The sequence below is a fragment of the Ranitomeya imitator genome, chromosome 5, assembly GCF_032444005.1.
Source record: "Ranitomeya imitator isolate aRanImi1 chromosome 5, aRanImi1.pri, whole genome shotgun sequence".
NCBI classification, from domain to species: Eukaryota; Metazoa; Chordata; class Amphibia; order Anura; family Dendrobatidae; genus Ranitomeya; species Ranitomeya imitator.
In genome coordinates, this window is record NC_091286.1 from 622595429 (window position 1) to 622623359 (window position 27931).

General features: G+C 46.5%; 1 protein-coding gene across 2 annotated transcripts; it reads left to right on the forward strand.

Moving 5' to 3' along the window:
- Positions 1-1095: 1095 nt before the first annotated feature.
- On the forward strand, positions 1096-27263 carry IAH1 (isoamyl acetate hydrolyzing esterase 1 (putative)). Of its 2 annotated transcripts, none has more exons than XM_069728073.1 (7): positions 1096-1170; positions 21483-21551; positions 23247-23299; positions 23526-23674; positions 25322-25483; positions 26091-26212; positions 26851-27263. In XM_069728073.1, the coding sequence occupies exons 2-7, from the start codon at positions 21504-21506 to the stop codon at positions 27061-27063; spliced, it is 747 nt and encodes a 248-aa protein (XP_069584174.1). In that variant the 5' UTR covers positions 1096-1170; positions 21483-21503; the 3' UTR covers positions 27064-27263. The 2 variants fall into 2 exon arrangements, with proteins under 2 accessions (XP_069584174.1, XP_069584175.1); XM_069728074.1 differs by having other exon boundaries at positions 1138-1158.
- Positions 27264-27931: the final 668 nt, after the last annotated feature.

The following is a 27931-nucleotide window of genomic DNA, read 5'->3' on the forward strand; positions in this document are numbered from 1 at the left end:
AGAGAGCTCACAGGGTCCCTACAAGGCCGGGCCCAGCGAGCAGACCCCTGCGGCCTGTCCTGATCAAAATTGGGAGGTAATTTTAAGGAAGTCTCGGGAGACTCAAGATACTCAGCTTGGAGGGCAGAAAGTCTCATTCTTCCCAGACTTTTTGGCACAGAGAATGAGCGCATTGGGCCTACAGTACCGCGAGGGTCTCACATGCTTCCTTTACCCTGGGTTCTCATTGATGCGTCTAAAATTGTACCAACAGCTGGATGGTTGTCAGTGACCACGCGTTTCGGCTGCGTTCTTCTCCGTGTTGGTGGCGTCCGCACGCTGCGCTATGTTTTTTCCTAAGGTGAATGGTAGAAACTTTGCAGCCCTTATAGAAGTCTATGGACACCAATGGGCATGGTCGGTGTCTGTCAAGACGGATCCAGCAATGCTGCCACTTTGTTGTTACTGGCCCTATGACAGGCCTGAAGATCACAGATGTGAACAGAGTCTTGTGCAGTAAAGTGTCAGCTTACCATGTGGCCGTCATAGTGGGGTCTTCAAAGGGCAGATAGGGGATAAATTACTGATCTTTGGGGGTCTGACTTCTAGGACCCCCAAGAAGGCCGCACTACGGAGCCCCCTCTCTTCATTCAAAGGTCATGTGGGTGATAAATACTGAAGTGGTGACGAGTTTCTATGATACTTTCCCTCTGATTGTTCCACTCCTGGTTTTGGCTTATAAATACTGATGTAAAATACTGACCAAATACTGATCGTGTGAACGTGGCCTATAGAGTGCACACTTGGCACTTTTCATCAGTCCCATGCACCACAAATGGATGAGTTGGAGCAATGCGCACCTCCGCTGAGGACCGGCCATCACCTGTGAGAATGCCCCTTTAACTCTATAATTACCTCTTGCATAGACGGCAACTAGACTTTTTTGGCCTCCTACTTTTGGAAAGTAAAATGTGAACACAGGAGCCATCACTGAGGGAAATCCTCTGGTCGTGGCCGGTCCGTCCGCAGTACCCAGTAACAGACACTAGATGGCGCTGTTCTGACTGAAGAGGAGGGAAAAGCAGCCGCCGCACTAGGTTCCTCATAAGAAGGCGGGGCTTGTGTGCAGAGCTGGTCATGTGACACGTCCTCTCCCGGAGCTGGGACCGGCACACACTCGTGCGTGGATCTGTGAGTGTTTGCGTCGTGGGCTGAGTGCGTGTGAGGTGTGGACAGCAGAGAGTTCTGACCGGCGCCATCAAATACATGGGGAAACTCCACGCCCTCCCGTAACCGGACCCTGTGCCCACTGACTGCAGCGCCAGCACCCCACTATAGTCCGAATATAAGAATGCTTCCTGGGTATAGATATAAAACTACAACTCCCAGCATGCCATGAAAGCCACTGGATGATGCGGCATGCTGGGAGTTGTAGTTGCAGGGTCGGAGCAGACCTCCCACCTCGGGTCGGGTATACATACAGGTCCTTCTCAAAAAATTAGCATATAGTGTTAAATTTCATTATTTACCATAATGTAATGATTACAATTAAACTTTCATATATTATAGATTCATTATCCACCAACTGAAATTTGTCAGGTCTTTTATTGTTTTAATACTGATGATTTTGGCATACAACTCCTGATAACCCAAAAAACCTGTCTCAATAAATTAGCATATCAAGAAAAGGTTCTCTAAACGACCTATTACCCTAATCTTCTGAATCAACTAATTAACTCTAAACACATGCAAAAGATACCTGAGGCTTTTATAAACTCCCTGCCTGGTTCATTACTCAAAACCCCCATCATGGGTAAGACTAGCGACCTGACAGATGTCAAGAAGGCCATCATTGACACCCTCAAGCAAGAGGGTAAGACCCAGAAAGAAATTTCTCAACAAATAGGCTGTTCCCAGAGTGCTGTATCAAGGCACCTCAATGGTAAGTCTGTTGGAAGGAAACAATGTGGCAGAAAACGCTGTACAACGAGAAGAGGAGACTGGACCCTGAGGAAGATTGTGGAGAAGGACCGATTCCAGACCTTGGGGAACCTGAGGAAGCAGTGGACTGAGTCTGGTGTGGAAACATCCAGAGCCACCGTGCACAGGCGTGTGCAGGAAATGGGCTACAGGTGCCGCATTCCCCAGGTAAAGCCACTTTTGAACCATAAACAGCGGCAGAGGCGCCTGACCTGGGCTACAGAGAAGCAGCACTGGACTGTTGCTAAGTGGTCCCAAGTACTTTTTTCTGATGAAAGCAAATTTTGCATGTCATTTGGAAATCAAGGTGCCAGAGTCTGGAGGAAGACTGGGGAGAAGGAAATGCCAAAATGCCTGAAGTCCAGTGTCAAGTACCCACAGTCAGTGATGGTGTGGGGTGCCATGTCAGCTGCTGGTGTTGGTCCACTGTGTTTCATCAAGGGCAGGGTCAATGCAGCTAGCTATCAGGAGATTTTGGAGCACTTCATGCTTCCATCGGCTGAAATGCTTTATGGAGATGAAGATTTCATTTTTCAGCACGACCTGGCACCTGCTCACAGTGCCAAAACCACTGGTAAATGGTTTACTGACCATGGTATTACTGTGCTCAATTGGCCTGCCAACTCTCCTGACCTGAACCCCATAGAGAATCTGTGGGATATTGTGAAGAGAAAGTTGAGAGACGCAAGACCCAACACTCTGGATGAGTTTAAGGCCGCTATTGAAGCATCCTGGGCCTCCATAACATCTCAGCAGTGTCACAGGCTGATTGCCTCCATGCCACGCCGCATTGAAGCAGTCATTTCTGCCAAAGGATTCCCGACCAAGTATTGAGTGCATAACTGAACATTATTATTTGATGGTTTTTTGTTTGTTATTAAAAAACACTTTTATTTGATTGGATGGGTGAAATATGCTAATTTATTGAGACAGGTTTTTTGGGTTATCAGGAGTTGTATGCCAAAATCATCAGTATTAAAACAATAAAAGACCTGACAAATTTCAGTTGGTGGATAATGAATCAATAATATATGAAAGTTTAATTGTAATCATTACATTATGGTAAATAATGAAATTTAACACTATATGCTAATTTTTTGAGAAGGACCTGTATATTATTACACAGAGACGGTCCTAGTGAGGCCCAGGGGGCTACATGTCCGCCCGCCCCGATGGCGCCTACAGTAGAAGCAGCGTGGGAAATAAGAAACTTTATAATTGATCTTATCGGAGAAAGCTGCTTTTTGCTCCTCCCAGATTAATGAAACTTCCCATTACTGAGATAGGAGATGACAGTTGGTGCTTTCACAGTTCTATGGAAAGGGAGGAGCTGGAGGAACACAGGCATTCTGCAGGAAGCTCCATACAACTTTATGTAGTTGGGGACACACAGGGTTAATAGTAGCGGTAACGGAGCGCGTTTCACCGCGGGCCGTTAACACTGCCATTAACCCTGTATGAGCGGTGAGTGGAGGGGATTATGGAGCTGGCGCCGGGCAGTGAGTGGAGGGGAGCAGGGGAGGGACTAATCGGACTGTGCCCGTCGCTGATTGGTCGTGGCAGCCATGACAGGCAGCTGCCAAGACCAATCAGCCAACGAATAACCGTGACAGACAGACGGGAATGACCCTTAGACAATTATTATATAGTAGACTTGATGGTGGCCCGATTCTAACGAATCGGGTATTCTAGAATATGCATGTCCACGTAGTATATTGCCCAGTCGCGTAGTATATTGCCCAGCCACGTAGTATATTGCCCAGTCACGTAGTATATTGCCCAGCCACGTAGTATATTGCCCAGTCACGTAGTATATTGCCCAGCCGCGTAGTATATTGCCCAGTCGCGTAGTATATTGCCCAGCCGCGTAGTATATTGCCCAGCCGCGTAGTATATTGCCCAGTCACGTAGTATATTGCCCAGCCGCGTAGTATATTGCCCAGTCGCGTAGTATATTGCCCAGCCGCGTAGTATATTGCCCAGTCACGTAGTATATTGCCCAGCCACGTAGTATATTGCCCAGTCACGTAGTATATTGCCCAGTCACATAGTATATTGCCCAGTCACGTAGTATATTGCCCAGCCACGTAGTATATTGCCCAGTCACGTAGTATATTGCCCAGCCACGTAGTATATTGCCCAGCCACGCAGTATATTGCCCAGTCACGTAGTACATGGCCCAGTCACGTAGTATATTGCCCAGCCACGCAGTATATTGCCCAGTCGCGTAGTATATTGCCCAGTCACGTAGTATATTGCCCAGCCACGTAGTATATTGCCCAGTCACGTAGTATATTGCCCAGCCACGTAGTATATTGCCCAGTCACGTAGTATATTGCCCAGCCGCGTAGTATATTGCCCAGTCACGTAGTATATTGCCCAGCCACGTAGTATATTGCCCAGTCACGTAGTATATTGCCCAGTCACGTAGTATATTGCCCAGCCACGTAGTATATTGCCCAGCCACGTAGTATATTGCCCAGTCACGTAGTATATTGCCCAGTCACGTAGTATATTGCCCAGCCTCGTAGTATATTGCCCAGTCACGTAGTATATTGCCCAGCCTCGTAGTATATTGCCCAGCCACGTAGTATATTGCCCAGTCACGTAGTATATTGCCCAGCCACATAATATATTGCCCAGTCACGTAGTATATTGCCCAGTCACATAGTACATTGCCCAGCCACGTAGTATATTGCCCAGTCACGTAGTACATGGCCCAGTCACGTAGTATATTGCCCAGCCTCGTAGTATATTGCCCAGCCGCGTAGTATATTGCCCAGCCTCGTAGTATATTGCCCAGCCACGTAGTATATTGCCCAGCCACGCAGTATATTGCCCAGTCACGTAGTACATGGCCCAGTCACGTAGTATATTGCCCAGCCACGCAGTATATTGCCCAGTCACGTAGTACATGGCCCAGTCACGTAGTATATTGCCCAGCCGCGTAGTATATTGCCCAGTCACGTAGTACATGGCCCAGTCACGTAGTATATTGCCCAGCCTCATAGTATATTGCCCAGTCACGTAGTATATTGCCCAGTCACGTAGTATATTGCCCAGCCACGTAGTATATTGCCCAGCCACGCAGTATATTGCCCAGTCACGTAGTATATTGCCGAGTCACGTAGTATACAGCACAGAGCCACGTAGTATATTGCCCAGCCATGTAGTATACAGCACAGAGCCACGTAGTATATTGCCCAGCCACGTAGTATATTGCCCAGCCACGTAGTATACAGCACAGAGCCACGTAGTATATTGCCCAGTCACGTAGTATACAGCACAGAGCCACGTAGTATAGAGACTTAAAAAAAAAAAAAAAACATATACTCACCTTCCGAAGGCCCGTTGAAGTCCTGCTATACTCACCATCCGCCGCCTTTCCCGCTCCTCGCCATGATCCCGGGACCACTCCATTGCAAGCGGCAGCTTCCGGTCCCAGGGCTGGTGTGAACAGGACCTATGATAACGACGCGGTCACATGACCGTGACGTCACGGCAGGTCCTTGTCGCACACCAGCCCTGGGATTGGAAGCTGCCGCTTGCAATGGAGTGGTCCCGGGATCATGGCGAGGAGCGGGAAAGGCGGCGGAGGGTGAGTATAGCAGGTTTTTTTTTTTATTATTATTTTTAACGACATATTTTTACTATTGATGCTGCATAGGCAGCATCAATAGTAAATTGTTGGGGACACACAGGGTTAATAGCAGGGGTAACGGAGTGCGTTACACCGCGGTCCATTACCGCTGCCATTAACCCTGTATGAGCGGTGAGTGGAGGGGGTTATGGAGCGGGCGCCGGGCAGTGAGTGCAGGGGAGTAGGGGAGGGACTAATCGGACTGTGCCCGTCGCTGATTGGTCGCGGCAGCCATGACAGGCAGCTGCCGAGACCAATCAGCGAATGAATAACCGTGACAGAAGGACAGACAGCCGGAAGTGACCCTTAGACAATTATATAGTAGATACTGTATATGTATGTATATATATATATTATATATCATAGATATAGGATTTCCTAAACTAATAACCCAGTGCTACTGAGGGAGAAAATTAGGTTTGCTCTCCTGCAACAGCATCCTCAACCCAATCGCTTCCTTTAACTACCTGAATTTAATACCTTGCAATCGCCACCCCATGGGTCAAACAATGACAAGTCTGCGGCCATCACTAACCCCATTCTGTCCAGCAACCAAGAGAAGCCCAGACTATTCTAGGTGTGAAAATCTCCCCAAAATGTCTTGAAGAGTTATTGGATTTATTTACGTTGGTAACCCGATAATCCCATGTGGATCCCTCCATGTTCTCCAGTATCCTTCCATTAGTGTGCCCACACAGTACAGTGCCATCTATGATGCCTCCACACCAGCATCCCCCCACACATACTATGATGCCCCCCATACAGATTTATGCCTCCACACCAGCTTCCCCCCACACATACTATGATGCCCCCCATACAGATTGATGCCTCCACACCAGCATTCCCCCCACACATACTATGATGCCCCCCATACAGATTGATGCCTCCACACCAGCTTCCCCCCACACATACTATGATGCCCCCCATACAGATTGATGCCTCCACACCAGCTTCCCCCCACACATACTATGATGCCCCCCATACAGAATGATGCCTCCACCCCTGTATCCTCCCTACACATACGATAATGCCCCATACAGATTGATGCGTCCACACCCATATCCCCCCACACATACTATGATGCCCCCCATACAGATTGATGCCTCCACCCCTGTATCCCCCCCACACATACTATGATGCCCCCATACAAATTGATGCCTCCACCCCGTATCCCCCCACACATACTATCATGCCCCATACAGATTGATGCCTCCACCCCCCTATACCCCCACATACTATGATGCCCCCCATACAGCTGCCTCTACACCAGCATCCCCCCCACACATACTATGATGCCCCCTATACAGATTGATGCCTCCACCCCTGTATCCCCCCACACATACTATGATGCCCCCATACAGATTGATGCCTCCACCCCCGTATCCCCCCACACATACTATGATGCCCCCATACAGATTGATGACTCCATCCCCGTATCCCCCCCACACATACTATGATGCCCCATACAGTTTGATGCCTCCACCTCCGTATCCCTCTGTCCTGTGTGTCATTGCTTCTCTGCTGCCAGTGGCCTGAGGGTCCTTCAGACTCTACCCAGATGTAAACCTGGAGTAGGTATCTAACCAAATCCACCCAAATCACCAGACCACTGTAGTACATCTCAGGCGTCAGCTCTTAGAGCGTTATCTGGCCTGGCGGAGACCACCAGAGCCTGTGCTGGACCCACGTGGGTTAGATGCAGTGATTGTACCTTATTTTATTATTAAATATCATTTCTCCTTCGCCTCATTGGGGGACACAGGACCATGGGTTGTATGCTGCTGCCACTAGGAGGACACAAAGTTAACACAGAAAGATTAACTCCTCTGCAGTATACACCACTTTACTGGCTAGGATTCAACCAGTCCTTGCTTAGAGTCTGTAGGAGGCACTTGGGTCTGTTTTCAGACCCCAACTTTCTTATTTTAATTTTAATTCTTATTTTTCCGTAAATTTTTATTTTTTATTTAACAGAGCGAAGGGGGCGACAAATTCCTTTTATAGGGTCCGCTCTCCCCCGAACCATCAACAGGCGAGCACGGCGAGTATACCTCCCCGTCCCTCTCCTGCGACGTCTGGGGCACGCCAAATTTTACTGGGGCGACGGTTCCTCCTTGGTCCCGATCTCCCCCCCCCTGCAAGACGGCGAGCACATAGAGCCCGGCTCTCATGTCCCTCTCCGGGGCCCGACAGAGAAGGATGTACCACCTGAGACAAGGCCCACATCTGATGGCATCACACATCCGCAAGACAAAGCCCCCTTAGGGGACAGACGAATATGTATCAGGGGCCTCTCCATCCCCCATCAGGGGTGAATGGATTGAGTCCGCACCCTCACAGTGACAGGAGGGCCTGCAACACTGTGAGTACATACCCTCCCTGCGCCGGGGGTCAGCGGTGGTCAACACCGCTCCGTCGTGGCCGCCGCCGCGCATCGCCGGCAGGGCCCAGAAATTTAGTCCCAGGCTTTTCAGCCGGACTAGGCCGCAGAGTGCAGATCCGCCCATGGCCGTAACCCTGCCCCCTATATCGGCGCTTCTCATCTAGAACGAGAGGCACCCTGCAGAATCTCGGGGGCCATATTGCCACTCATCTCCTGCGGGGACGCAAGACCCCGAAGGTGGCTCACGCTGACTGGTACTACCAGGACCGCCGCAGCTACATTCCTTCCTGGGGACACAGGCACAGGACTGTGGGTAAGCTGCTTCAAGAAAGCTTAACCCCTTCCCTGCACCACAGTGCATATCCTGTCTCTAAAAACACTATATCTCAACCTAAGGAGACCAAAAAGGGTAACAAGAAGCACACAGTGTTTTTCACTTCATGTGCCACTTGCAATACGGCCCTGCCCCGAGCTCACAATACCCCATTATGTATGGATTGTGACCCGGCCTCTGTGCAGCCGCCGCCGACCCTGCAGAGCCTAGTCCCCCTGAGTGGACCACTTCCCTGTCACAATCTATGGCTTCCCTAGCCAAGGCAATTGACTCCTTCCGGGGTCCCTCTTTAAGTCAGCCTGCAGAGGACTCTGGCGACGGTACGGATCCGTCCATCGGCAGGGGGCGACCTCTGTCACTAAGAGCTCGGGGTGCCAGGAAACGTACTTTATTGAACTTTAGGAAGGCAAAGTTTGACCAGCTTAGAGATGCCCTTAATCTGGTAGACTGGGACAATATCCTCAGAAATGAGAATACAGATAATAAATGGGAAATGTTTAAGAACATCCTAAATAGGCAGTGTAAGCGGTTTATACCTTGTGGGAATAAAAGGACTAGAAATAGGAAAAACCCAATGTGGCTAAACAAAGAAGTAAGACAGGCAATTAACAGTAAAAAGAAAGCATTTGCACTACTAAAGCAGGATGGCACCATTGAAGCTCTGAAAAACTATAGGGAGAAAAATACTTTATCTAAAAAACTAATTAAAGCTGCCAAAAAGGAAACAGAGAAGCACATTGCTAAGGAGAGTAAAACTAATCCCAAACTGTTCTTCAACTATATCAATAGTAAAAGAATAAAAACTGAAAATGTAGGCCCCTTAAAAAATAGTGAGGAAAGAATGGTTGTAGATGACGAGGAAAAAGCTAACATATTAAACACCTTCTTCTCCACGGTATTCACGGTGGAAAATGAAATGCTAGGTGAAATCCCAAGAAACAATGAAAACCCTATATTAAGGGTCACCAATCTAACCCAAGAAGAGGTGCGAAACCGGCTAAATAAGATTAAAATAGATAAATCTCCGGGTCCGGATGGCATACACCCACGAGTACTAAGAGAACTAAGTAATGTAATAGATAAACCATTATTTCTTATTTTTAGTGACTCTATAGCGACAGGGTCTGTTCCGCAGGACTGGCGCATAGCAAATGTGGTGCCAATATTCAAAAAGGGCTCTAAAAGTGAACCTGGAAATTATAGGCCAGTAAGTCTAACCTCTATTGTTGGTAAAATATTTGAAGGGTTTCTGAGGGATGTTATTCTGGATTATCTCAATGAGAATAACTGTGTAACTCCATATCAGCATGGGTTTATGAGAAATCGCTCCTGTCAAACCAATCTAATCAGTTTTTATGAAGAGGTAAGCTATAGACTGGACCACGGTGAGTCATTGGACGTGGTATATCTCGATTTTTCCAAAGCGTTTGATACCGTGCCGCACAAGAGGTTGGTACACAAAATGAGAATGCTTGGTCTGGGGGAAAATGTGTGTAAATGGGTTAGTAACTGGCTTAGTGATAGAAAGCAGAGGGTGGTTATAAATGGTATAGTCTCTAACTGGGTCGCTGTGACCAGTGGGGTACCGCAGGGGTCAGTATTGGGACCTGTTCTCTTCAACATATTCATTAATGATCTGGTAGAAGGTTTACACAGTAAAATATCGATATTTGCAGATGATACAAAACTATATAAAGCAGTTAATACAAGAGAAGATAGTATTCTGCTACAGATGGATCTGGATAAGTTGGAAACTTGGGCTGAAAGGTGGCAGATGAGGTTTAACAATGATAAATGTAAGGTTATACACATGGGAAGAGGGAATCAATATCACCATTACACACTGAACGGGAAACCACTGGGTAAATCTGACAGGGAGAAGGACTTGGGGATCCTAGTTAATGATAAACTTACCTGGAGCAGCCAGTGCCAGGCAGCAGCTGCCAAGGCAAACAGGATCATGGGGTGCATTAAAAGAGGTCTGGATACACATGATGAGAGCATTATACTGCCTCTGTACAAATCCCTAGTTAGACCGCACATGGAGTACTGTGTCCAGTTTTGGGCACCGGTGCTCAGGAAGGATATAATGGAACTAGAGAGAGTACAAAGGAGGGCAACAAAATTAATAAAGGGGATGGAAGAACTACAATACCCAGATAGATTAGCGAAATTAGGATTATTTAGTCTAGAAAAAAGACGACTGAGGGGCGATCTAATAACCATGTATAAGTATATAAGGGGACAATACAAATATCTCGCTGAGGATCTGTTTATACCAAGGAAGGTGACGGGCACAAGGGGGCATTCTTTGCGTCTGGAGGAGAGAAGGTTTTTCCACCAACATAGAAGAGGATTCTTTACTGTTAGGGCAGTGAGAATCTGGAATTGCTTGCCTGAGGAGGTGGTGATGGCGAACTAAGTCGAGGGGTTCAAGAGAGGCCTGGATGTCTTCCTGGAGCAGATCAATATTGTATCATACAATTATTAGGTTCTGTAGAAGGACGTAGATCTGGGGATTTATTATGATGGAATATAGGCTGAACTGGATGGACAAATGTCTTTTTTCGGCCTTACTAACTATGTTACTATGTTACTATGTACCCATGTTTCACCCCCCGACCACGGGCGTGTTTGTTTTTCAGCATCCGCGAGCTCAGTCTCTCGTTCTCCCTTCTCCAGAGAACCTAAATGACTCTGAATATGAGTCCAAGGACTCTTGCGTCCAGGATTCTTCTACTTCCCAAGAGACACTGGATTCTCTCATTGAAGCGGTCAACAAGACCCTGAAGGTGGACGAGGAATCCGTATCCACTCCGGAACACGCGGTGCCTTTTAAGAAGACAAAACGTGTCCAAAAAGTATTTGTCACTCATCCTGAGTTTAAAGAAATCGTACAAAAACACAGGGACCGCCCTGACAAACGCTTCATGGGGCAAAAGCCTATTGAGGCCAAATACCCCTTTGCTCAGGAACTAGCCAAGGACTGGCTACAGTCTCCCTCAGTGGATCCTGCAGTATCGCTTCTCGCTTCCAAAACGATACTATCACTGTCAGACGCTTCCTCAGTCAAGAACCCCTCTGACCGCCAAATTGACTACCTGGCTCGCTTCGTCTTTAACCCCTCTGTGACCTTAGACGTACTATCCCGTCGAGGTGCCCTGGGCTTATCTGACCCTGGACGGGATAGTACATCATAGCGATCGGCAGCGCTCACGGGGGGAGCGCCGCCGATCGCGGCCGGGTGTCAGCTGCTTATCGCAGCTGACATCCGGCACTATGTGCCAGGAGCGGTCACGGACCGCCCCCGGCACATTAACCCCTGGCACACCGCGATCAAACATGATCGCGATGTGCCGGCGGTGCAGGGAAGCACCGCGCAGGGAGGGGGCTCCCTGTGGGCTTCCCTGAGACCCCCGGAGCAACGTGATGTGATCGCGTTGCTGCGGGGGTCTTACCTCCCTCCCTCCCTGCTCCAGCCCCGGATCCAAGATGGCCGCGGATCCGGGTCCTGCAGGGAGGGAGGTGGCTTCACAGAGCCTGCTCAGAGCAGGCACTGTGAAGGCTGCAGCGCTGCAAGTCAGATCAGTGATCTGACAGAGTACTGTGCAAACTGTCAGATCACTGATCTGTGATGTCCCCCCCTGGGACAAAGTAAAAAAGTAAAAAAAAATTTTTCCAAATGTGTAAAAAAATAAATAAATAAATAAATATTCCAAAAATAATGAAAAAAAAAAAAATATTATTCCCATAAATACATTTCTTCATCTAAATAAAAAAAAAACCAATAAAAGTGCACATATTTAGTATCGCCGCGTCCGTAACGACCCGACCTATAAAACTGTCCCACTAGTTAACCCCTTCAGTAAACACCGTAAGAAAAAAAAAAACGAGGCAAAAAAACCACGCTTTATTATCATACCGCCGAACAAAAAGTGGAATAACACGCGATCAAAAAGACAGATATAAATAACCATGGTACCGCTGAAAGCGTCATCTTGTCCCACAAAAAACGAGCCGCCATACAGCATCATCAGCAAAAAAATAAAAAGTTATAGTCCTGAGAATAAAGCGATGCAAAAATAATTATTTTTTCTGTAAAATAGTTTTTATCGTATAAAAGCGCCAAAACATAAAAAAAATGATATAAATGAGGTATCGCTGTAATCGTACTGACCCGAAGAATAAAACTGCTTTATCAATCTTACCAAACGCGGAACAGTATAAACGCCTCCCCCAATAGAAATTCATGAATAGCTGGTTTTTGGTCATTCTTCCTCACAAAAATCGGAATAAAAAGCGATCAAAAAATGTCACGTGCCCGAAAATGTTTTCAATAAAAATGTCAACTCGTCCCGCAAAAAACAAGACCTCACATGACTCTGTGGACCAAAATATGGAAAAATTATAGCTCTCAAAATGTGGTATTGCAAAAAATATTTTTTGCAATAAAAAGCGTCTTTCAGTGTGTGACAGCTGCCAATCATAAAAATCCGCTAAATAACCCGCTATAAAAGTAAATCAAACCCACCTTCATCACCCCCTTAGTTAGGGAAAAATAAAAAAAAATGTATTTATTTCCATTTTCCCATTAGGGCTAGGGTTAGGGCTAGGATTAGGGTTAGGGCTAGGGTTAGGGCTAGTGTTAGGGTTAGGGTTGGGGCTACAGTTACGGCTGGGGCTAAGGTTAGGGTTAGGGTTTAGATTACATTTACAGTTGGGAGTAGGGTTAGGGCTAGGGTTAGGGTTGGGGCTACAGTTAGGGTTGGGGCTAAAGTTACGGTTAGGGTTTAGATTACATTTACGGTTCGGAATAGGGTTGGGATTAGGGTTAGAGGTGTGTCAGGGTTAGAGGTGTGGTTAGGGTTACCGTTGGAATTAGGGTTAGGGGTGTGTTTAGATTAGGGTTTCAGTTATAATTGGGGGGTTTCTACTGTTTCGGCACATCATGGGCTCTCCAAGCACGACATGGCGTCCGATCTCAATTCCAGCCAATTCGGCGTTGAAAAAGTAAAACAGTGCTCCTTCCCTTCCGAGCTCTCCCGTGTGCCCAAACAGGGGTTTACCCCAACATATGGGGTATCAGCGTACTCAGGACAAATAGGACAACAACTTTTGTGGTCCAATTTCTCCTGTTACCCTTGGGAAAATACAAAACTGGGGGCTAAAAAATAATTTTTGTGGGAAAACAAAAAGATTTTTTATTTTCACGGCTCTGCGTTATAAACTGTAGTGAAACACTTGGGGGTTCAAAGTTCTCACAACACATCAAGATGAGTTCCTTAGGGGGTCTACTTTCCAAAATGGTGTCACTTGTGGGGGGTTTCTACTGTTTAGGTACATTAGGGGCTCTGCAAACGCAATGTGACGCCTGCAGACCATTCCATCTAAAGGTACCGTCACACTTAGCGACGCTGCAGCGATACCGACAACGATCCGGATCGCTGCAGCGTCGCTGTTTGGTCGCTGGAGAGCTGTCACACAGACAGCTCTCCAGCGACCAACGATCCCGAGGTCCCCGGTAACCAGGGTAAACATCGGGTAACTAAGCGCAGGGCCGCGCTTAGTAACCCGATGTTTACCCTGGTTACCAGCGTAAAAAAACAAACAGTACATACTTACATTCAGCTGTCTGTCCCTTGCCGTCTGGTTCCTGCACTGACTGCTGGCCGTAAAGTGAAAGTGAAAGCACAGCACAGCGGTGAGTCACACAGCGGTGACTCACCGCTGTGGCTGTGCTCTGCTTTCACTTTACGGCCAGCAGTCAGTGCAGGAACCAGACGGCAAGGGACAGACAGCTGAATGTAAGTATCTACTGTTTGTTTTGTTACGCTGGTAACCAGGGTAAACATCGGGTTACTAAGCGCGGCCCTGCGCTTAGTTACCCGATGTTTACCCTGGTTACCAGTGAAGACATCGCTGAATCGGTGTCACACACGCCGATTCAGCGATGTCTACGGGGAGTCCAGCGACGAAATAAAGTTCTGGACTTTCTTCCCCGACCAGCGATCTCCCAGCAGGGGCCTGATCGCTGCTGCCTGTCACACTGGACGATATCGCTAGCGAGGACGCTGCAACGTCACGGATCGCTAGCGATATCGTCTAGTGTGACAGTACCTTAAGTCTGCATTCCAAATGGCACTCCTTCCCTTCCGAGCCCTCCCATGCGCCCAAACGGTGGTCCCCCCCCCCCCCCCACATATGGGGTATCAGCGTACTCAGGACAAATTGGACAACAACTTTTGGGGTCCAATTTCTCCTGTTACCCTAGGGAAAATACAAAACTGGGGGTTAAAAAATAATTTTTGTGGGAAAAAAATTTTGTTTTATTTTTATGGCTCTGCATTATAAACTTCTGTGAAGCCCTTGGTGGGTCAAAGTGCTCACCACACATCCAGATAAGTTCCTTAGGGGGTCTACTTTCCAAAATGGTGTCACTTGTGGGGGGTTTCAATGTTTAGGCACATAAGTGGCTCTCCAAACGCAACATGGCGTCCCATCTCAATTTCTGTCAATTTTGCATTGAAAAGTCAAACGGCGCTCCTTCCCTTCCGAGCTCTCCCATGCGCCCAAACAGTGGTTTACTGCCACATATGGGGTATCAGCGTACTCAGGACAAATTGGACAACAACTTATGAGGTCCAATTTCTTCTCTTACCCTTGGAAAAATAAAAAATTGGGGGCAAAAATATAATTTTTGTGAAAAAATATGATTTTTTATTTTTACGGTTCTGCATTATAAACTTCTGTGAAGCACTTGGTGGGTCAAAGTGCTCACCACACATCCAGATAAGTTCCTTAGGGGGTCTACTTTCCAAAATGGTGTCACTTGTGGGGGGTTTCAATGTTTAGGCACATCAGTGGCTCTCCAAACGCAACATGGCGTCCCATCTCAATTTCTGTCAATTTTGCATTGAAAAGTCAATCGGCGCTCCTTCCCTTCCGAGCTCTCCCATGCGCCCAAACAGTGGTTCACTGCCACATATGGGGTATCAGCGTACTCAGGACAAATTGGACAACAACTTTTGGGGTCCATTTTCTCCTGTTACCCTTGGTAAAATAAAACAAATTGGAGCTGAAGTAAATTTTTTGTGTAAAAAAGTTAAATGTTCATTTTTATTTAAACATTCCAAAAATTCCTGTTAAACACCTGAAGGGTTAATAAACTTCTTGAATTTGGTTTTGAGCACCTTGAGGGGTGTAGTTTTTAGAATGGTGTCACACTTGGGTATTTTCTATCATATAGACCCCTCAAAATGACTTCAAATGAGATGTGGTCCCTAAAAAAAAAATGGTGTTGTAAAAATGAGAAATTGCTGGTCAACTTTTAACCCTTATAACTCCGTAACAAAAAAAAAATTTGGTTCCAAAATTATGCTGATGTAAAGGAGACATGTGGGAAATGTTACTTATTAAGTATTTTGTGTGACATATCTCTGTGATTTAATTGCATAAAAATTCAAAGTTTGAAAATTGCGAAATTTTCGCCAAATTTCCGTTTTTTTCACAAATAAACGCAGGTACTATCAAAGAAATTTTACCACTATCATGAAGTACAATATGTCACGAGAAAACAATGTCAGAATCACCAGGATCCGTTGAAGCGTTCCAGAGTTATAACCTCATAAAGGGACAGTGGTCAGAATTGTAAAAATTGGCCTGGTCATTGACGTGCAAACCACCCTTGGGGGTAAAGGGGTTAAAGCCACAGGAGAGTCTCTCTTTCCATTCTTCGCCACTTCTTGAGTGGCTAAGGCTATGGTCGCTTGGGCTGAGGTGCTTACCATGACCATCCAAGACGGTAATCTCCCTCCAGAGGCGATCAACCTGGCTAACCAGATAGCCCAGGCCAGGGACGTCGTAGTTAACGCCTCGATAGACGCGGCCAATTGCGCTGCCCAGGCAGCCGCAAACGCAGTTTCCATCAGAAGAGCCATGTGGCTCAGGGATTGGCGAGCAGATTGTGCTTCCAAGCGTTCATTGACATCTCTACCCTATCAAGCCGGTCGCCTATTTGGAGAAAAATTAGACCAAATAATCTCGGATGCTACCGGGGGGAAAGTAAATTTCTCCCCCAACAAAAGCCTACCGGCTGTTTCGGTATCAACAACAATCTCGATTCCGGCCTTTTCGCAACAATCCCAATTGGTCATCTTTATCCTTCTCCCCCGCATCAGGATGAGGTGCGCGCGGGTACCGAGGCTCCCAGGTCTCATACAGACCCAACCGTAACTGGAAACCTAGACCACGGTCATCTGGGTCTAAGGGATCCAGATCCCTTAGATCCTTCACCCAATGACTCGTTGCAACATCCAGAGGACATCAACAAAGTAGGAGGTCGCCTACTTTCTTTCCGTCAAGCCTGGCTCTCGGTCGTCTCCGACGAGTGGGTCAGGGAACTGGTGTCCTCCGGATACAAAATAGAATTTTCTGCCGCCCCCCCCCCCCGACACGGTTTTTCCAGTCGTATCCTTCCAATCCAAAGGCAACGGCTTTTCTCCAGGCCATACGGGCACTACAAAAGGATGGAGTCATCATTCCTGTTCCCCAAGACCAAAGGTTCAAAGGGTTTTACTTGAACCTATTCGTGGTCCCAAAAAAGGATGGATCGTTACGTCCGATTCTACATCTAAAACTTCTGAACAAATTTGTCAAAATTCGGCGCTTCAGAATGGAATCTCTCCGCTCTGTCATCGCGTCCATGGAAAAAGGAGATTTCCTAGCATCTATAGACACCAAAGATGCTTACCTCCACATCCCAATTTTTCCTCCTCTTCAACAGTTCCTTCGCTTCGCATTTCGCGAGGAACACTTCCAGTTTGTGGCCTTACCTTTCGACCTCGCCACCGCTGCGAGTCTTCACAAAGGTCATGGCGGCTGCCATGGCCATTCTTCATTACAGGGGAGTGGTGGTACTTCTGTACCTGGACGACCTACTGATAAAAGGCCCATCATACCCAGCCTGAAAAGAGTCCGTCGATCTCACGGTGGATACTCTTTCTTGCCTGGGTTGGAAGATAAACTTCGAAAAATCCTCTCCGATCCCGACTCAACGGATCACCTTTCTGGGAATGACACTGGACACTTCCCGCGGTTTGGTCATTCTACCTCCAGACAAGACCTTGGCCTTGCAGCGGGGAGCACGGAGTCTTTCCCATCCAGTCTCCCACTCCATTCGTTTCACCATGCACATTCTCGGGCAGATGGTAGCAGCCATGGAAGCGGTTCCATTCGCGCAATTTCACCTCCGTCCCCTACAACATGCGCTGCTGTCGGCGTGGAACGGGAACCCGTCCCCCCTCGACCGCCGTTTCATTATATCCCCACAGGTCAGAAAGACCCTCAGGTGGTGGACGCTGAAGTCCTCCCTGAGCCAGGAAATGTCTTTTCTCCCATTGCAGTGTCTGGTGGTGACCACTGATGCCAGCCTCATGGGCTAGGGGGCAGTTTTTAACCACCACACAGCACAGGGGCGGTGGTCCACTCGAGAGTCTCGTCTCCCCATCAATATCCTGGAAATACGAGCTATCAGGCTAGCGTTGTTCAGGTTTCACCATCTTATGGCGGGTCACCCCGTCAGAATCCAGTCTGACCACGCCACAGCTGTGGCATACATCAACCGTCAGGGGGGAACCCGTAGCAAGACGGCCATGCTTGAGGTGTCCCACATTCTCCGAAACCAACCATTCGCCCATCTTAGCAATCCACATACCAGGTGTGGAGAATTGGGCGGCGGACTTCCTCAGTCGCCAGGGTCTTGCCTTGGACGAGTGGTCCCTCCACCCGGAAATTTTTCAACAGATTTGTCATCGTTGGGGGATCCCGGACATGGATCTCATGGCCTCCAGGCTAAACAACAAAGTCCCACAGTTCATTGCCCGATCCCTCGACCCACGTGCCGTCGGAGCTGATGCCTTGGTCCTGCCGTAGCGTCAATTCCGCCTCCTGTACATTTTTCCTCCTCTCCCCCTGCTACCGAGGGTCATCAAGAAGATGAAGGCAGAGGGGGTGCCAGTGATCCTCGTGGCGCCGGACTGGCCGCGCCGAGCATGGTACGCGGAAGTGGTTCAGCTTGTCGCCGACGTCCCCTGGCATCTTCCAGATCGCATGGATCTTCTCACAGGGCCTGATTTACCACCAGAACTCAGGGGCCCTGTCTTTGACGGCCTGGCCGTTGAATCCTGGATTCTAGGCCAAGCGGGTTTCACTCCCAAGGTGTCCTCCACCATGATCAGGGCTAGGAAACCTGTGTCCATGCACAGTTACCACCGTATCTGGCGAATTTTCTTCGCATGGTGCGACGCACATGGACGATCGCCTCTGGCTTTTTCCATCCCTTCCATATTGGAATTTCTCCAATCAGGACTAGAGTCGGGTCTCGCACTTAGCTCCCTCAAGGGACAGGTGTCAGCATTGTCAGTCCTGTTCCAACGAAAAATTGCCAATAGATTACCGGTTAAGACGTTCTTTCAGTGAGTTTCCCATGTGGCGCCTCCCTACAAGATGCCTTTGGATCCGTGGGATCTTAATTTGGTCCTTGGAGCCCTTCAGGAGGCCCCCTTCGAACAACTGCAGGACGTCTCTCTGAACTTCCTTTCCTGGAAGGTAGTTTTCCTAGTGGCTATTACATCCATCAGGATCCATCAGGCGTGTTTCGGAGTTGGCGGCACTTTCCTGCCGACCTCCGTTTCTGATTTTTCACACGGACAAGGCAGTCTTGAGGACTTCTTCTTTTCTGCCCAAAGTCGTTTCCTCCTTTCACCTCAACGAGGAGATTATTCTGCCTTCGTTCTGTCCGGCTCCAGTCCATCGCATTGAGAAAGCTCTGCACACTCTCAATGTGGTGAGGGCTCTTAGACGGTATGTCTCACGGACGGCTCCCTTCCGCAGGTCGGATGTCCTATTCGTACTTCCAGAGGGACCAAGGAAGGGTTCTCCCGCTTCCAAGGCTACTCTAGCCAAGTGGATTCAATCGGCTATTCAGGAATCCTATCGTGTCAAGGGTGTTCCTATCCCAGCAGGGATTAAGGCCCATTCTACTCGGTCGGTGGGCGCCTCTTGGGCCATTCGACACCAGGCGTCAGCACAACAGCTTTGCAAAGCTGCGACATGGTCCAGCTTACATAGTTTTGCAAAGCATTACCATATTTATTCTCTATCTTCTGCAGACGCCGCCCTTGTCAGGCGCATTCTGCAATTGGCGGTACCTTAGCTGTAAGCCAGCGGTACATGGGGTATTAGCAGATATGTTGCTCCCCACCCAGGGACTGCTTTAGGACGTCCCATGGTCCTGTGTCCCCAATGAGGCGTAGGAGAAAAGGAGATTTTGGTGTACTCACCATAAAATATTTTTCTCCGAGCCAATCATAGGGGGACACAGCACCCACCCTGTTAGCCTATTGGCTTGTTGTTACTTATTTGGTTTTGACATAGTTTTATTGTCTTTCGTTTAATACTCCTACCCCTTTACTACCAAACTGGTTGAATCCTGGCCAGTGAAGGGGTGTATACTGCAGAGGAGGAGTTAATCTTTCTGTGGTTAACTTAGTGTCCTCCTAGTGGCAGGCAGCATACAACCCATGGTCCTGTGTCCCCCAATGATTGGCTCAGAGAAAAAGATTTTACGGTGAGTACACAAAAATCTCCTTTTCTTGCTTATTTCTTTGTAATCACAAAAACTAAAACAAATCCTCTTAGAAATGACAATGATCCTCTTCACGTCCATCAACTCATAACCAATAGAGAAATGAAGTAGCAACCCAATCCAAAATTTATAAAAATATTAAGAACCCTTTATTATAAATGTTACAAAAATAATACAAAAATCTTGAGCAAAAATAATCTCACAACAATATCACATCCTATAGATAACAAATGGCAGGGATGTACAGACTTGAGTGCGTCCTGCGCATGCGCCGCTACTCTGTGCAAGAGGCAGCGCTGTATATGGGCGTTGCTTTGACTTGGTTATGGATCATGTGACTGGAAGACGTGAGCTCAGAGCGACGCTCTCGTTCCGGAGTGGCAGCATGCCAGGAACACGCCGTTATAGCTGCAGGCACCTAATCAGCTTACGATATAAAAAGACTCCGGACACCACACTATCTACCTCCTGACGAAACTGCAGAGGCGGTGAAACGCGTGTCGAGGTGTAGCCACAGACCTTCATCCTGTTGTTAATATGGCCGCAGGTAATTTATGTATCTCTTACGCATGACTATATACCTAGCCGTCAGTATAGATAGCTTTCACATAGCTTTTCGGATGGTAAATAATGAGTACTTGTTTCATACACTGCGGGCCTGTTAACCCTATATATATATGGACATGTATGCTGGCATGTAAGTTTTCTACTTGTTATTATTATTTATTTGTTATAATTATTTACTTACCAGCATAGATGCACATATGACTATTTTAGTATGCATTTTTATTAGGATGTATAGGTCATAGACCCCTATAATGTACTGTCTACTGTTATGATTGTCCATGATGTCAGGGAGTGTACAACCCTTCCACTTGGAATCTATAGGATGTGATATTGTTGTTTAGATTAATTTTTCTCAAGATTTTTGTAACATTAATAATAAAGAGTTCTTTATATTTTTATAAATTTTTGATCGTGTTGCTACTTAATTTCTCTATTGGTTAGGAGTTATTTCTTTGAAAGTTGGAGAACCCCTTTAGCACACAGTGGGGTCCTACAGATGAACACTCGGCTTGTTGAACGTTCGTGTGTTTTCAATAGAGAGTGGGGGCAAGTTGCTTCCCTAGACACGTGGCGGTGCCGGATCTTCTGGAGGATAGGAAGGATCAGGAATTTTAAGTTCAAATGACTGGATTCAGATGGTCCTAAGGGCGTATGTTGGAGAAAGTCCTAACTACATGTAAGTGGTACCAAACGGGTCACATAGTAGCACATTAGTAAATGTGGGGCGATGTCGCCCTGCAGCATCGGGGAGTCAGGGAAACTAGCAGGGTTTGGATGACGATGTAGGGTCTGCATAGGACCCCATGGGGAGGTGCCCAGTGTAGCCCCATCATTGTGACTTATTCTACTCTGGTCGTTTACATGGACAATTTCTCATAGTATGTGATACACCGATAATGAAAGCTGCCTATCCGCCAGCGAGCCGTTATTAATCTCCATCCTCTGCGTCTTGTAGAATTCCACCCTGATTATCGAGATGATTTCTTGGCCGCTCATCCTCCTCTTTGGAGATTCAATCACCCAGGTAAGGAGATTTTCCGCTTGCTTGCATCCGCAGTCTTCATACTGAACGTGATTTGCAGTCGCTGTAAGTGGAAGAAAGTGCTGAGATGTCGCTTCAGTGTATAAACCCCGTCCTGTCCGGAGAGGGTCATTTATAATCATTACCGCCCTGCAGCCTCATCGTGTCGCTATAAAGACATCGCTGGCAGATTATCTGAGCGCTGGCATCCGAGCTCCTGCAATGTACCGCTCCTTGGCAATCAAAATGTACAAGACACCCCTTCCTATATGTTCTGGGGGCCACACTATTAGAGTAGAAAGTTGCCATCTCAGAGTCTTCCATTTCGGTGGACCACCGGACCCGCATTCTGGAAATGTGTGAGGTTCCGAGTGCTCGGATCCACAACGATCTAACAGTTATCGTTAGTGATGAGCAAGTATACTCGTTGCTCAGGTTTTCCAGAGCATGCTCGGGTGGTCTCCGAGTATTTGTTAGTGTTCGGAGATTTAGTTTTCATCCAGGCAGCTGAATGATTTACAGCTACTAGCCAGGCTGAGTACATGTGGAGGTTGCCTGGTTGCTAGGGAATCCCACATGTATTCAGCCTTGCTAGTAGCTGTAAATCATTCAGCTGCCGGGATGAAAACTAAATCTCCGAGCACCAACAAATACTCGGAGATCACCCGAGCAACAAGTACACTCGCTCATCACTAGTTATCATCTATCCCGTTGATAGATGCTAATACCCGATGTTTGGCAACTGCAGAAGAACAGTCTGGGCAGCCGTGGCCTCGCTCCGCTGGTCACTGGGGGCTTACCAGTATGAGTTGTTACAGAGCAGCTGATTGTCAGACTTCACTTTTACAGATTTCTAGTTTTATATTTGTTGTACAGAAGTGCAACATATTTTTTGCAACTCGGTTTTATCAAAAAATGTTCTCCGTTTGGTTTTCACAGCCTCTTTGTTTTCCTTCATGTTGCTGGCTGCAGAATGAGTGATCTGAGAATCCAACTGTGAGCTCATTCTGATGGAAAGTTTGTGACTTTTTTTTTTGCATAGTTTTTTTCTGGACTCCTTTGTACTGATTTACGACCGTATCAAAGCAGAGCTGAACTTTGATGTGGTCATAGATCAATCAATCTCGTACTTGGTAAAATGTAAGTTTCTCCATTCTGACAGTTTGTGATAATTGGACCACACTCGGATGTCATCTGAGTGCGGTCTAATTTGTTCCTGGACCCATTGACTTGAATGGCTGATTTTGATCTGAAAATGAAAAATCACAGAGAAGTGAATGACTCCACAGACTATCACAGGTAGGAGCGCTCTCGGAGAAAACCACAGATAGTACTCGCACATGAAAATCGGATATATGAATGAGCCCTATCCGTTGAAGCTTACTGACAGATTCTTAGTTAACTCACTCTGCTTTCAGCAATGTGCAGCATAACAAAGCCTGTAAAATACACACAATGCATAATTCTAAGTAAAAACCCAATAGCAAAACCTGTTTGCTCAAAATACGTGCAATTTAGCAAAAAGTAATGGCCTCTGAGGGTGTCCATATGCTTTAGGATTGCCCCCTCAGGCAATATTAATACATTGCGCACGCAGTCCCATAAAATCATTGTGCGGTCCCAGCATATTGTCCCTATTTGCAGGCGATCAAGACTATTTTTAGCACAGATCTGTAATATTCTCTTTTTTTTTTTTAGTTTTCTTTTGAAACAAATGGCTGGGGAGCAACACTGGCTAATAAGCTTGTAAGGTGAGTGCAGGCTTCCTAGGACATACAGGGGGCAGCGTGTTATCATGGCAGCCCGTACCGCCGTGCACCAGTCTTTCCTCTTCTGCCACACTTACTGTATACAATCTGAAGCCCCGTCCTCATTTCAAACAGGCGTAATTGATGGAAAAGTCTCCATGAATACGACATTTTGTGACCTCTTCCCGATGCTGGACGGGAATATAATGCGGTTTCTCTCTTTTTACAGAAAGTGTGATGTCCTCAACCGTGGCCTGTCGGGGTACAACACCAGATGGGCTAAACACATCCTGCCCAAACTCATCCCTAATAGTTCCCATGCTGAGAATATTGCTGCTGTTACCATTTTCTTCGGTGCCAATGATGGTTCTCTAAAAGGTAAGTTCACTTTATGTGACATCATTGTGTATGGCTTCCTCTATAAGTACCGGATATACTATGCCCTGTTAGGAAGGAGTCCGGGGTTACGGGCTGTGGTACGGTGCCACGTGGCCGAGTACCATGCAGCAAAATGACAATCGTTTTATTTCAGTTTTGCAATGCTGGTATCGACTATTTGGTTTCTGCAAGTGAAACCCTTTTTTTTTTATTTTTTTTAACATACTTCACACCCGGATCGGTGTCCTAGTGCTGTCTACTGATAGTCGACCCTCTGCTCTAATTGCCGAGATCGGTGACATCTCATTTAATTCTTGGCTCAAGAGTGACCCAATCATGATCAAAAGAGGTTTCTGTCGTTTCTTCAGGTCACCAGGATTTCCACTTACTTAATTAGGGAATAGGGAATCTGTATACCCCCACCACGGTGGACTGTCTAAATAAGGGAATGTTCACACAGTGCTTTTTATCCCACATGAAAAACTCGGTGTTAGTAGGAAAAATGCTGCGTTACATACGTTTTTCATTTTTTTTATGCGTTTATTTTAAGTATTCAGGTGAATAGTCAAAAAACCACCGCAAAAAGACGCTGAACAAATTGACATGCTGACTCTTAAAGAAACTAAACATACCACAGCTCAAAAAAAAAAACGCACAGCAGCTGAAAAATAGCATTAAAAAAACGCACCGAGGGTCAAAAAACGCAAATTAAAAATAACGCACCATGTGAATGAGATTGTAGAATGAATGAACGTTCTGAATGAAAAATGAAAAAATGCAGTAATAACGCTGGGTGTGAATATACCTTAACTGTTCCTCTAACACCAACCTGTCCCTCAATGACAATAATTATAATACCTGATAGGATTTATAGAAGGATTCTATATAATAATCTCATGACCAAAGTTAAAATATAATAATAAAAAAACTGCAATTAGTATCAAATAACTTTTTCCCCAATCATTACATTAAAAAAATCCTGCACTTACCCTGACCATAATAACCCACAGAAATATTGTAAATTATTGTTCTCCTCTTCTTTCTTCAGGAGCACACCGCTCCCCAGCCTCTCAGCTTCCTGTCGGGGCGCGGTGTGCTCCTGATGATTGACAGTTCGGACCCGTGGCAGGGTCGTACTGCTGACCCAAACTGTGCGATCGCCGATTCTGCAACCAGTGCCAGCATCGGAAGATTGCGGGGAAGCTGAACCTGGCCGGATCCATCAGAGCAGCGCTTACAAGCGCAAGCTCCTTGGCTAGAAGACGGGCCACCTCTCATAGGCTGCAGCAGTGGCCGGTAACCTAGGTAGCAAATTAATGGAGCGATGAATACCCATGTGCATGGGTTCTCCCTCTTTGTTTTGAGGGGATCCATAAAAGATTAGTGGGGGGGTAGTGTTGGTCGACCTCCACCATCGTCCAGGGTTCTCACATTATATGTCTCTCAATTTAATCCTACATACTGATGATCCCTGGAAATGTCTCCTCTACTCTGCATTATTCATCGCTCCAGACTCTGCCTGCAAAACGTCCTTCACAAGTAATGAGGACGCCCCTTGCTGGGCACAAAGCTCCACCGCTCAGCGCCATGCTGGGAATAATACACAATTACTTTTCATTTTCTTTTCTTTTACCTCCGTTTACATAGAAGAAAACCCTCAGCAGCACGTCCCCCTGGAAGAATACACCGAGAATCTGAGAAGTATGATCCAGCATTTGATGAGCGTCGGTATCAAGCAGGAGAAGATCGTTTTGATTACGCCGCCACCTATTCATGAACCGTCTTGGGAAAAGCAGTGCTTCACTAAAGGTACTAGCGTCAGGATAAGACTGCTGAGCGCCATCAATCCTCCTTCACGCTTTTTTTTTCACGCTCTCCATCTAATTTATATCGCAGCCGGATTGCTGCCACGCTGCTTCCCCCATTCAGCAAGTCACATAGGAAAAGGGGCAAGCAGCCTTTTATGGATCGCAGAGATTCCGAACTTTTGGGACAGTTGCAAAGTCAGGGCTGAGTTCACATAAAAAATAAACTAATTTTCATCCAGAGAAAACATGTTTTTCCTTCTGTATCATCGTCGGTACATCACTCGGGTTTATACATCAGCGGTGATTAAAATTGTACAGGGTCAATGTAATAAATGGAAATGTGGCAGTAAAAGCGAGACGCTATACGGATGATCCTTATGGGATCCAATTTATTTGCGCACCATATGTTTGAATGGGCGAGTCTCATCGAAGCTACGAAAGAGAATAGTGCATGCTCCCATTTTTCGGTCCGTCTGCAAAAACTCATCTGAACAGTCCTATAGAAGAACATCGGTCTTACACTAACCCCATTACCAGTTGTGTACGATAATTGCAGGTGACATAGATTAACTCACACAGATAACGCTGTACATTTGCTAATTTTATAGGATCCAAGCTAAATCGCCTGAACTCTGTGACTGGGGCTTATGCCAAGGCCTGTGCGGAGGTTGGCAAGGAATACGGGGCAGACGTTGTGGATTTGTGGACGCTGATGCAGGATGGGGGCTCGGTAAGAGGAATCGGGAACATATATATATCAGAAAAATGCCACCAAAGGATGAGATGCTGAGAGAGAACCTAGGGCCGCAATAACAGGACCTGAGAATGAGGGATATATATATATAAATATATGAGTATATATATATTACCACCCCTGCCGGCTATTGAATTCCGCTGTCAGATTGACAGAGCTAGCTCCGATCGCTGTGGTAAGAGCTGTATAGCACATCCGGCAGCGGGAATGTATGAAGCGAGCTCAGACCTATACTCCCGCATGAGACAGGCGCCATACACATACAGTGCTTGTTGGAAAAGGGGTAATGAGAATTCAAAGATAATTCTACCATCTAGTGGTTGAAACTGGTACCGCACCTCTTTAGGGGGCCGCTGTATCAACTTCTGCAACTCGTTTTCTTCAACTCGAACGTTCAGTTTTGCATAAAATATATGTTAATTAAATGGGAATATAAAGGTTTGAAAACCCAACAAGACATTATTTTTCTTCTGGCACCATAACGGGTGGTTTTCTCACTATACGAGGGGGTTTATGTGGAGGAGGCCGTGACTTTGATTTCGGGGGTAGTCGTCATGTTGTACTCGTACGTCCCTGTTACTTGTAGCCTGATGATTGTGTTGTGTTGATTTCAGGACTACATGCTGTACCTGTCTGATGGGCTCCATTTATCAGATGAAGGGAACCAGTTCCTTGAGTCCAAATTGTGGCCCCTCTTGGAGAAGAAGTTGGGGGCCCTTCCTTTTATATTACCTTATTGGAACGACGTAGACAATAATAACCCAGAATCCTCGCTTTTTCCAAAGCTGTGGAATAATGATCCACTGCCTCGAGCTCCTGCTCTCTAGGTTATACCCCAAAATCAGGAATATGGGGGATACGCAACGTTGTATTGACAAGATCCCCCCATACAATCTATAGACAACATTGCACCTTTCTTCTCCGGATCGCTAGCTTACATTGCTGCTCTATACCTAATCCCATCATTCCTCACGGTGACCGGCGGGGTCTTAGAGACAGAAAACAATAAATCTGACACCAAAATGTCTGAAGGTTCTGTGTCACATAGATCTATAACTCTGGCCTCGTGCAGTCGGATGTTTTTCACATCAGTGTTTCTCATGGATACAACACGTACCCATTAAAATCTATGGAGCGGATTACATGTCTGGGGTTTTTTGGTGAACTTTGTCCATTTTTTATTTGTCCCGTGGACCAAAATTACCCATACGAGTCTATGGGTCCATGAAAATCACAGATTGCAGAAGTGCACTGTCTGATTTATATTGCAGAAGCTTTTCAATTTTTTTTGTTATCCATGAAAATCACTCATGTTCAAAACGGACACTGAGCAAATACTGATGAAATTTGGATCCAAAACACTGACCGACCATTTTTTGCATTTATGAAGAATGACCAATACAAATAGTGTTTTACCAGAAGGAGATTATCACCGTCAGACCATGTGAGCACTGGTCCAATAATGTACACTTGGTATAGGCGGGGGCAGCTTACTGAGCTCTGCTACAGCTAACAACTGTATCATAACTGCAGTAAACTAAGTAACACATCGCTGGATTCAGGGTCTCTGTCCCTACATTAAGTTGCACTCAGATGAGGTAGCAAAAGCTCGGTGACAGAATCCCTTTAATGGATATGAACAATCTTAGAGGTGTGTATATATAATATATATATATACACATATATATATATATA

Bases quoted from the DNA above. Each gene is read 5' to 3' on its own strand.
- IAH1 (XM_069728073.1), top strand. From the start codon at position 21,504: ATGATTTCTTGGCCGCTCATCCTCCTCTTTGGAGATTCAATCACCCAG. The intron at 23,300-23,525 runs GTGAGTGCAGGC...CTCTTTTTACAG, and splicing joins CTGGCTAATAAGCTTGTAAG to AAAGTGTGATGTCCTCAACC. The intron at 26,213-26,850 runs GTAAGAGGAATC...TGTTGATTTCAG, and splicing joins TGATGCAGGATGGGGGCTCG to GACTACATGCTGTACCTGTC.